At 40.0% G+C, this 12,056-nt stretch overlaps 1 protein-coding gene across 1 annotated transcript in view; it reads left to right on the top strand.

Moving 5' to 3' along the window:
* ABCA12 (ATP binding cassette subfamily A member 12) overlaps positions 1-12,056 on the top strand; it is a 144,452-nt gene that overhangs the window by 82,563 nt on the left and 49,833 nt on the right. The window contains 9 exon segments of the mRNA XM_042457768.1: positions 1,598-1,927; positions 4,264-4,333; positions 4,731-4,865; positions 6,009-6,164; positions 7,475-7,661; positions 8,708-8,926; positions 10,136-10,332; positions 10,866-11,026; positions 11,400-11,636. Of these exon segments, the coding sequence (XP_042313702.1) occupies positions 1,598-1,927; positions 4,264-4,333; positions 4,731-4,865; positions 6,009-6,164; positions 7,475-7,661; positions 8,708-8,926; positions 10,136-10,332; positions 10,866-11,026; positions 11,400-11,636 (1,692 nt within the window).

Raw genomic sequence — 12,056 nt, 5'->3', positions numbered from 1 at the left:
ATAGAATTCAACAGCCAACGTGGTTGCTGCTATGCTGCCTGGAGGATACTGGGAGTTGTAGTCCAAAAATGAATGCTTTCATTCTCTGGATTATAGCCTCATCCAGAGCCATAGGCTACAGATAAGAACAGAGCAAAGATGATTAATCTAATCAAATCAGTGATTGGGAGCTGCTCATTATTTATATCCATAATTTATGTACATCATTATATGCATCATAAATACGAATGTATTTGCTTTGGAGTTGGTCCTCCTAAGATGATTCTACATTCCCAGACTCTTGCATACCAATTTTTTTTCAGGCTGTTTCTTGATTGGGCTCTGAGGCATGTGCAAGATTAGATTTCCTATGAGATAGCAGAGCGATCAATGTGAAAATCTTTTCTGTACCTTAACTTGATTTAGTTTTCAAACTGAACTTGCACCAGTGAAGCAAAGGGTTCGTGTAATTCTTTGCCTCAGTAGTCAATGAAAACCTGCAGTATACACTCCGTAGAATCAGTTGTTGCCTTAGCCCAGCTATTGTCAAGTTAGCAGATGTTTGTTTTAAAAATGAGCTGTTTGTACAAAAAATATTGTAGTGTACAGACTGATTGCTGTGATTTGTTCATGACTGGGTTTTCTAAACATGATTGGGACTTCCAGAATCTTCATTAACAATTTAATAAACCCCACAGCTTAAGCAGAGAAAATGGCCCAGTAAGAAAAGCATGGTGTCAGTCCTCCAGTGATTAACTGTAGTATCCATGCCAGCCTTTATCCTGGGTGGACATAAGCTGCTGCTGTGCACCACAAGGCTTCTAGTGTTACTTTTGTGCCATATACTGGAGTGGTTCTGTACTGTAAATGTAATGTGTGGAAAGGCTAGGAGAATTGTGGGTAGGTGGGTGTGCTCTGCATTACTACAAAACTGCATAGCACTGAAGATGAATGGAGCAAAATAGCATTCAACCATACTGTCAACATCTCCATTTTAGAATATCTGCCTTTATAATCTTCAAATAATATGTGTTCAATCCAGAGCCCAAAGAAACTGTATTTTAAAGGGAGATGCATAATTTATTCAGTCGGCTGGTCCCAATAAAAGGATAAGCGGTGCTGTAATTCTTAAGGCCTCCAAAACTAAACATGAAATTAGCATCGTCTTCCTTTTCTGTTTTGAACAGAATATTTTACCCCCATCTTAACAAGCCTGTCCTAGAAAAACCTAAGGTAAGGCATTTGTGAGGTGTCCACAGTTTGGAAACTGTCTGATAATGTGCACATCTGAGCAGTGCATAAAATGTATATATTTCAACACTTTCTTTAGATTGTGGTGGGATACATGCAAACAAAGCATAAATTGAATAACACCATTAAATTGTGCACTTTGAAAATGGGCAAGGAAGCTAACAAGTTTTTCTCTTATAAAAGAAAGAACAAGAGAGAGAAAGAGATCAACAAATAAACAAAAACCTACACTGAAGCAACTCAAACTGGACTTAGTGGTGGGGACAGAAGGAAGTCTACAAAAATTGGCTTGGTAGAGGGACACAGCACATTGTAAGACATATTTAAACTAAACTGAGTGTATGTTTCTTTTATTTCTTCTCTATAGTATATGAAGATGATGGGTGTCAATTCCAGCAGCCACTTCTTTGCTTGGTTCATCGAATGTGCCACATTCCTCCTGATTACTATCATATTTCTGATTATTATCTTCAAAGCTGGGAATGTCCTCCCCAAAATAAATGTTGTGATCTTGTTCTTGTACCTCGTGGACTACAGCTTCTCCATCATAGCCATGTGCTACCTCATCAGTGTCTTCTTCAACAACACTAACATTGCCGCTTTGGTCGCTTGCCTTGTCTACATCCTGACCTTTTTCCCTTTCATGGTCCTCTACGTTGTTGAGAATCACGTGAGCTTCTCAGTGAAGAGTTTACTGGTAAATTTCTCTGTGTATTAAGATACTGGGAAAAGGGACATTTACAACTTAATTTCCATCTGTGGTCAACCTGTTGGCTTGTTTTACTATTAGACAATAGCAATGGGTGTTTTCATCTAGGAAATGACTAATGTCTAAGGAGCTACCACACAACAAGATATGAAAGTAATAGTCAGATGGTTGGTCTAGATTTTGACTGACTGAAACTTTCCAGCATTTCAGAAAAAGGTCACTGCCAGCTTTTTGGGGGGATGGGGATGCCATGTACTGGACCAGGACTTAGTACATATATGAAAAGTTCACTGCTACTAAACTATGTTCTTCTCCACTAAAACCATTGTTTTTTCTAAATACTGTATTACCTTGTTCACCTAGCACTTAATCAAGTGATGTCTAAAATAAATATGGGAAGGTATTTTTCCAGAGTCAACAGAATAGATTAAATAAATTGTATATGTAGTTGTACTGACAGATGAGGATCATCAAAAAGACAGAAATAGGCCTCAAGCAGATGGGGCAAAAGGAGTTTCCAGAGGCCGCTCCCACCCTGATCGCTCCCCATTCAGCACAGAACCACAGTAACCAGACACTGTGGCCCTGAAGCCAGCCACTGCCATGGTCTGTAATAGACTGCCAAGCATGGAGCGCTTTTTTGTGTGTTCCTTTTTGCACTGGGTTTCGGCTACTTTAGGCAGCCTTGGGGTGGCTTCACCCTTATCTGGTGGCATGCATCATCTGAATACCCCTGTATTGGCCCAAAGGCAGTGTTTTTGGCCCATCTGTTTTGGGCCATGGTGATCAAATGATACAGGTACCAATAATTTATTTATAGATGTCTTTGGATGATCGCATCCAAAAACAAGAGTGTTAGTGCATTAATTCTGTATTAGAGTAAACACTGCCCACCCCCACTGTGTTGAATTTGTTCAAATTCAAGTTGTTCCAGTGAAAGCCAATGTGCCCTAATGGTTACACCTTGGACACATGAAACCCAACTTTAAATCTTTAATACTGTGAAAGTGAGTAAGCTAGCCATGCTAGTGCCTTCACTTCCATCTACATCATAGAATTGTTATGAAGATCAAAGGATTCTCTTTGACAGAAAGATACAATCTAAATGAAAGAAACATGTTTCCTCATTGGCATTGTGCTTGGTTTTACATTAAATTAGTAGCTTCCATATTCCTGGGGCAACATTCATGTAACCCAGCCACATGGTTAGGGGCCAAGTACATGGGGTCTTTCTCATAGAAGTAGCATTAAGATACCACTTATACAGTTTTTTTTTCATTCTTAATTAAGAAAGGGTAAACTAAGGAGTCACTGGCAGAGTGACTTTTGGGTTGGATGTGGGCTGCTACATTCCAACCAGCTTGAACTTCATGCTCATTCAGTGGCTTGTTCAGTTTTACTCTTGTTGTCTTGTAACTCATCTTTCAGGATTGAAGTGAAGATAGAATGAGACATAGATATATTGGATTGGATCCTAATTGCGTTTGTGCTGGAGGGAGAAAGTCTCCCTACCCACTCCCTCCCACAGCCAATGGTAGATAGTGGCCCCCATATCAGTGGGTCAGTGAATCCACTCTGACGTTTTATCTGAACATGAAAGGAGCAGTCCAAGGTGCTAAAAATATTTGGAAGGTAGGGTCCTGAACTTTGGGTAGTTCCTTTAAAATCTGGACAAGAACCCAGGGTGGATACACTGCCCCAGCCTCAGCCCCAGTTTGCCTGCTGAAAATGTTTCACAGAGGTGAAGTCGAAGGCTTTCATGGCCGGCATCCATAGTTTTTTGTGGGTTTTTCAGGCTATGTGGCCATGTTCTATAAGAGTTTATTTCTGATGTTTCGCCAGCATCTGTGGCTGGCAAAACGTCAGGAATAAACTCTTCTAGAACATGGCCACATAGCTCGAAAAACCCACAAAAAGCTTCACAGAGGATTGGGAGACCTTGCTGGATGGGATGAGTTGTAGTGCAAACTAGATGGGTGGGAAGTCTCCCAAAATCAAGAAAAGTCTTCCATGAGTGGAGTCCTTCCACCAGTGAAAGAAGATAGGGCCTAGATCCAACCCAATGTCTTCAGCTGTTGGAAGAAGACAAGAGGAGATAAAAGCTTTATTTGTATTCTCTTGCTCAGAAATTATTTCCTGCTGTTTTCCTCTTCTTGCACTGTTCTTTTCTTAAATACCTTTTCATCCTTAGATGAATTGTGCTGCATACTTTTATTTCCTTTATTTGTATTTCTCTAAAATCTGTACAGTTTACATGTGTTCATTTAGGTATTTGTATGCAAATATTTCAATAGCTTTATTCCATCTTCCCTTCTTTTTTCCAGAGCCTGTTGTCTCCAACGGCATTCTGCTATGCAAGCCAGTATATATCCCGCTATGAAGAACAGGGCATTGGTATGTGTTCTTTCTTCTTCTTTTTAAGCATTTTATTGTATTTTATTAAAACCATCCACACAATAAAATTACAAAATTTACATACAAATACACTATCAACGTGAACACAAACAAAAATCTAGGCTTAAACATAGCAAATACCAATAACAACAATCTTAACAACAAACAAGTAAACAAGCAAAATAAACTGACAAACGAAACTTCCTGGACTCTTTTTGTCATCTAAGACAACTCTATCAACACTTCTTTATATATATAGTAACCTCATATCATGGTATGTATCCTTTCTAAGGAATAGATTTCTGGGTCGTCTTGATACAATCTGGTCCATTATCAAAAGCAATAATTGTGCTTTCTTTCTCTCTCTCTCTCTCTTTCTCTCATTCATTTTTAATAGGTCTGCAGTGGGATAACATGTATAGCTCACCTATGTCAGGAGACGACACCAATTTTGGCTGGATGTGCTGGCTAATTCTAATAGACTCTTTTATATATTTAATCCTGGGCTGGTACATCAGAAAAGTTTTTCCAGGTAAGTAGAACAGACGATTAATACAAACAGGCTATTACAACCCAAAACAGAACGCTAATAGACTTCAAGGAGATCATTTAGCTATTAAAACTGTGTTAGATGGACAAATGATGGACAAACTTGTACTGTAGTCACTACTGGGAGGACAATAAAACCAATCCTTTGGAAAACAGTAGCAAAAGTACAGTTATAAAATAGCAACAAAAATAATTTTATGGTTGGCGTTCACCACAACATGAGGAACTCTATTAAAGGGTTGCGGCATTAGGAGGGTTGAGAACCACTGGTGTAGGGGGTCTCTACAAGAAGGAGGTAACTCATGCTGTTATTATTACAAGTGTTATAGCTAAGAAGGCTGGGCGAGTCCTAACACTGGGCAAAGTGAGCCAGCTACCTTAGGTGGAAAATCAAGAATTGTGTGTACCTCCATCCCCCTAAATGGGAAAGTTGTTCTTAACTATGCTGAAGGATACTGTCCCATTTTCAGTGCTGAAGTAAGGTACAGTTGTCAGGCCAATGGAACGAAAAAATCCAGTATCTTCTTCTTTGCCACAGGAAGCAAACTGACTCAAATTGGTATTGGGATCACCACAGGGTAATCATTTTTGGTGGTATTGCAGTGCTGATCTAACATGCACTTTCATTCTTTGGTATTGCTTTCATATGCAAGTTAGAGGGAACACTCCATAAAATACTTGCTTGTTCTGTTATCGGGTTTTATGTTATTAGTTTGATGTTGTACAGCAGGCATCAGACTGCCAACATTTCTCTCTTTGGCTATGTTGGATGGGATTGCTGGGATCAACAGTGCAAGAACCTCTAGAGGGTGGCATGATTCCCACTCATGTCCTAGTGGCATCCACATGGGTCACTAAGGACAATGTGGATCTACCTTAAGTATATTAATCCCATTCAGAGAGCTAAGGGAACAGGATGCTCATCAAAGCTGCAGAAAATGCCTAAAAATATTTTGGGATCACATTACACTCATACTATTAGTTTCTTTTGGCCTGAAATGAAAAAAGATCATGTTAAAAGTATTAAAAAGTCCACCTATTGTGGAGCAAACTTTTTGGGGGGGGGACTTAACTTTTAAAGAAATCTCTCACTTTTGCTTTCTTTCCTTTTATTTTTAAATTACAGGAAAGTATGGCATGGCAATGCCGTGGTATTTTCCTTTCCTTCCATCTTACTGGGCAGAGCAGTATGGTTACAGTCCATTGTGGAGTGGAAAGGCAAAAGGCTATTTTTTCACAGATTTCTTCTTCAGAAAGCAGCCAGAGTTTCCTGAAAAAATGTGTAGGTATTACAGATTATTAAATGTGGAGAATATAATTTGTTAGATGCATTTACCTGATATTGCTGTGCCACCGCCACAAAACCCAACAACTATCTTTGAGACTGAAGGTTCACAGTTGAAACTGAAATACTCCTCAAGCCGCTTGCATTTGGGATGTTTATGTTACACATTTAGGCAACATAAGTAAGAGGAAATTCATTGGCTAACCTCCTTTGTAAAATTGAAAGGACTTTCTAAGTCTGAAAGCTGAATGAGAGACTTGTTTCTTCAAAGATATCTGAAAGAGAAATTATTTAGTTTTAAGTTTATGGATGTGGAGAGCCAGCATGATACAGTGGTTTGAGGACTGGACTATGACTCTGGAAATCAGGGTTTGATTCCCTGCTTGACTATGAAAACCCACTGGGTGACCTTGGGTGAATCACATACTCTCAGCCCCTGAAGTCCCTGTGATAGCTCCACCTTTGGGTCACCATAAGTCAGAAACAATTTGAAAGCACAGAACAACAGCGACCATGTATGTGCCATCTCATTTGAGGTTTAGTATTTCTTCAGACAGCAATGTTTCTATTTTTCCTTTTGACAACTTATGCATATACAACATAAGCCCCTCTATATAAGAAACTACAGACACAGCTCTAGTGACCATCCACATTGATGCAGGTCTGCACTGGCATTCTGTATTTCAGTTATGGATTCATAATCTTGAGTGATGGATCAATAACTGTTCCATGTTCATAGATATAGCCGTGTTAGCCGAATCAGTACATAGAGAGATCTTGTAGCACCTTGGAGACTAACTGAAAGCAAGACATTGGCAGCATGAGCTTTCATAGACTTCAGTTTACTTCCTCAGATGCAATTGTGAGTAGCAGCCCAACTTAACATCCAAGAGCAAAAAAAGGAGGTCTGCTCACTTGCCGAACAGGGTCCAAGGAGGATTACCTTTTCAGCTGCCTCCCACTAGCTAGCAAGACTGTGGCAAACTATGAGGAGTTGCAACAAGACCTCTGTCAATTACTCATACCAGCCTCACTCTCTGGGTAAAATGTGGCTGAAAATGCCACCCTCCTTGTGCCCTGATCAGCAACTGAGCAGACCTCCTTTGCTTGATGTGACTTCTGGCTGTTAAGGTGGGCTTGAGCGATGGGGTCAGAAAACATTGCTTATTTACATATGTGTAACTAAGTAATTGGTCTTATTTCATCTGTTGTCTTTTGCTGAAAGGTGTGCATGTAGCTCAAGTGAAATTTCTCACTGACTCAAGTAGTACAAACCAATCATTTTTCCTGCTCTTGTTGTTTTACAGATGTTCAGAGTGCTTTACCTTGTAACCTTGAACCTGAACCTAACCACTTAAAAGTGGGAGTTTCTCTTCATGGAATAACAAAGATCTATGAATCCAAAGCAGCTGTTCAGAATCTCAGCCTGAATTTTTATGAAGGAAACATCACTTCATTGCTGGGTCACAATGGAGCTGGAAAAACTACCACTATGTAAGTTCCCTTTGAAGAGGCATTGCGGAGGACTACAAAAAATACAGCTTTTGTGGCTTGTGAAGATAAGTGATAAAATATGTGGCATTTTTATACTTTAGTGGGATTGGATGTTGTCTTTGAGATCTGCTTTTTGAAATTATTTTATACCCTATACTTTCAGAGCGCTTTATCTGTCTCAGCAGGTCTTTTTCTCCTTCACAAATGAAAATAGATTTCTTGTCATTACTGACAAGAACATTTAAAGGATTTTTCTGCTCTCAGGCCAGAAGATGTATAAGCAGTAACATTTGCTAAAGCTTTTCATTTTGTTGAATTACTATTATTGGACACTGCAGCAGCTAGGCCTGTTGTCTGATACACATAGTGGGAGAATGACCTGCAGTAACAACTTCAAGTAACACTGTGCACTATAGTACCATCAATGCCCAGCAGGCCTAAGACTCCGTGAGGCTGCAGGAGCAGAAATCCGCTGGGGCAGCTTGCTCCAGCTTTGCCAGATGGTATGAAAATCATGTTCTGCCCAAATGTCATTAGAATTCCAGTTTTGTAGATATACTGTATCTATGGTCAAATAACTGGAATAGATTTTAGAATAGGATGTACAGATCACCCTGTTGGGCTTGCCTTTCTGACACTAAAGTGATTGGTGGGCAGAGGTTAAATGAAAGTTTGGCACAACAGAAGAGCATTCCTTTTTCAAAACCATGAAATAGCCAAATTATTTTTGTTTCTAAAATATTTATTTTTAATTTGAACATTTTGACTGAGATACTGCATTGTAAAGTTCTGCACAAATAGAACTACAATATAGCCCCCCTCTTAAGTCAATGTGCCTCTCCACTAGTTACCAGATTGCTGTTGAGTGAGGGCTACATTATTTCAAAGGTGAGTCCTGTATAGATTTTGGTGTTGTATAAGGTTTGTAGAGGATTCCATGATAAGGAGGAAAGCAGCCATGCTTCTTTTGGCTAAGGGATTGGAAGAGCATGGGTGCAGGAACTGATTCTTGATCTAATCTTCTCCTCATTTCTTCCTTATTGTAGATCTATTCTAACTGGTCTGTTTCCAGCTTCATCGGGCACTATATTTGTTTATGGTAAAGATATCAGAAGTGACCAAGATATTATAAGGAAAAACATGGGGATATGCATGCAGCACAATGTACTATTTAGTTACCTGACCACAAAGGAGCACTTACTTTTATATGGCTACATCAAGGTACCCCACTGGAGCAAGCAGGAATTGCTGGAGGAAATAGACAGGTACATCAGAGTGACAAAAAGGAGAGGGGCAGGGAATGCAACTTTCTCTTCATTCCTATGATCCTTACATTTTGTGTGGGAACTGCAAGTGAGAATTGCACAGTTACATCAAAATGGGCCATAACCTGTTTCAGGGAGGAAGAAATCTCTGGTGATCATTTATGCAAGACTGTTTAAAAAATATGCAGAATTACATAGGCGGGTTACAAACTGCCACGTGGGACGTCCTCAGGACGTCCCAGTTTAAAAAAGGGGCATCTCTTCCCGACGCCCCTCTTCCTGTTACGGACTCTGTCTGTAACAAATTGCGGCGGCCTTTCCACACGACCGCCACCATCTTGACGTAACGGACGCTGTGTGTTCACACGTTGTGTGGCGCTAATGACGTCGCGAGTGCGCCATTGGCGCCTCGTGACATCATGTGTGCAACGCCAGAAGCAGCTCCATTTTGGAGCTTCTTTTTTGCTCCGTAAGGGAGCTGCGCGGTTTGGCTGCGACGGCTACCTTGTGGAGCAAACAGCAGTGCCGGGAGACTGCCGCAAAGCAGCGGTTTGTAACGCCTCATAGAGAACCAGTGTGGTGTAGTAATTTGAATGTTGGACTATGTCTCAGGAGACCAGCATTCAAACTCTGCCCTAACTTTGTGCCAGACTGTGTCCTTGGCTCATTTCACAGAGCAGTTCTGGTAACAGATCATACTGCTGGCCTACTGAAATACTGATACAGATATTTCATCATATTACTCCAATGCAAGCATATTCCTTTTGCCATGAACAATAGCTCTTGTACTGCTGTTTTCCCTCATTTATTATTGTCATTTTTGTTTAGTTTTACTGCACAGTTTTTAAGGCTGCTTTGTGTCACTTTAGAAACATAAATCAGGTTTCACTGTCCATTCAAAATGGGTTTGTAGTTGCTTTGTGTCACTGGGGCTGGGAAACAGGCCAAGTATACATTTGGATCTCCCATTGCAATTCCAAACAATAGCTCTGAGCCCTTTGCCCTTATCTTGTTGGCCAAAAATTCTGAAAACTCTTAAAAGAAAAATAAAGGAACCCAAGTCCAAAAGAAGTGTTAAATCATAGTTCTTCCAGATCTGAGGAATTAGTCTTCCATTTGTGGTAATGGTTTAATATGTATAGGGTCTTTTTTTCTGAGTTAAACACAAGTGAACAAATTTATTTCATTTTTCTGGTTCCTGTTTTGAAGGAGTTTGAAGGAAACAGGATTATACAACCATCGTCACAAACTGGCTGGCTCTTTATCAGGAGGGATGAAAAGAAAGCTGTCAATATCGATCGCCCTTCTTGGAGGTTCAAAGGTTGTGATCTTAGATGAACCAACCACTGGGGTTGATCCGTGTTCAAGGAGAGGCATTTGGGATATTATATCAAAGAATAGAAAAGGTAATATGGGCATAAAAATTGATATCTTAGGTTTCTGAAGCGATGGTATGAAAAGTTGTGTTTTAATACTGTGACGCTAGTGCTAAAAACATTATTTGGGGATCAAGGTAAGTTTGAATCATTATTGAAGCTCATGAACCAAGTGGTAAGTAGCCTAGTGGGGAAACTATTTGTTCTAATGCTAGAGGTCTCAAACTGTGATTTCTATCAGCCAAGCTATAAGCATGTTATGTCCTGTATCACCAAGAAACCAAAGGATTTGCCCGCAGATGTGTGAGCTGAACTGTGTTGTGTTGTGTGGTGTTACAGGCCCCACTAACTGATCCAGTACCTGGTTAGGTGAACCAGAGAGCCAACACTTGCTGACTTGCCTTAGGCCCATTGGGTTTGCTTTTCTGTAACTTAAACTATCTCCTAAAAGGGAGATGTTGCCAATGTGACTGAGAGTTTCTGCCAGCCCCCTCCCTCAAACTTCTTGCTGTCTCTGGATCTAAGGGCAAATTATAGACATGCTGCATGTTTTGTATTTTCAGGCAGAACCATCATTCTTTCTACCCATCATTTGGATGAAGCTGAGGTCTTGAGTGACAGGATTGCATTCTTGGAACATGGGGGACTCAAGTGCTGTGGGTCCCCATTCTACCTCAAAGAAGCATTTGGCAGTGGATACCACCTGATCCTTACTAAGAAAAAGGTGTGGGATTTGTATGCAAACTCTTGTATGTTCTCTATCAGTAACACCTGTTTAAGAAGAAAGGTGAAGAAATGGCACCTGCTGATAGGTATCTGAGAGGATGCAATGAATACACAACAATAGGAAGCAGTAAAATTCAAGATGGATGGCCTGAATAGGAAAAGGAATCAAATATGTGTATGCTACTTGATTAACTTGCTAAACAAGAATAGGATTTTTATTTTAGTGCGTGTACATGTGCACACAGCAGCTCTTGCTTGAGGTGCTCACTTCAAGACCAATTAGCACTTTCATTAGCATAATTGAAATGGTATGTCTTGAAAAGCCATTGCTCATGCTGAGTTTTTATTGTGGTGTCTTCCTTTCCCTATAGGGCCCAACTCTAAGCCTTGCAGATGAATGTGATACCTCTGCGGTGACAGCCATGATCCAGTCTCACCTCCCAGAAGCCTATCTCAAGGAAGACATTGCTGGGGAACTTGTCTATGTGCTTCCTAAGTTTAACAGTAAAGTCTCGTCAGCTTACCAGTCTCTCCTGAGAGGTCTGGACAATGGCTTGAATGACCTCCATATTGGCTGCTATGGAATTTCAGACAGCACTGTGGAAGAAGTTAGTGCCGTCCAATTTTTAAACATTTGTTGAGCTGTTAATATCTCATTGTTATTGCTGCAGTTTTTACCCTGCTGACTTACTGACTGTTGTTTTGCTGTGTTGTTGCTGTTCTTATTGTTATTTGTGAACTGCCTGATAATAATTTTAGTGAAGAGTAGTATATGAATTGGTGTGTATGTCTGTGTAAATCTATAATTTATCTATTTTATTTCTATTCCTCCTTTTCCCCAGATTGAGACTCAAAGTGGCTTACATCAATTTTAAAAAATAATAATTAAAACCCACAAGATAAAAAAGTTGAAACATAATTAAGCAATCAGAAAAAAATAAAATAAAATCAGGTTAAAGCATATTTCATTAAAACACACACACACACACACACACACACACCAGCACAACAATTAGCAGTATCCAGTG

The sequence above is a fragment of the Sceloporus undulatus genome, chromosome 1 (assembly GCF_019175285.1).
Source record: "Sceloporus undulatus isolate JIND9_A2432 ecotype Alabama chromosome 1, SceUnd_v1.1, whole genome shotgun sequence".
NCBI lineage: Eukaryota > Metazoa > Chordata > Lepidosauria > Squamata > Phrynosomatidae > Sceloporus > Sceloporus undulatus.
This window is presented reverse-complemented; position numbering and strand designations above follow the sequence as displayed.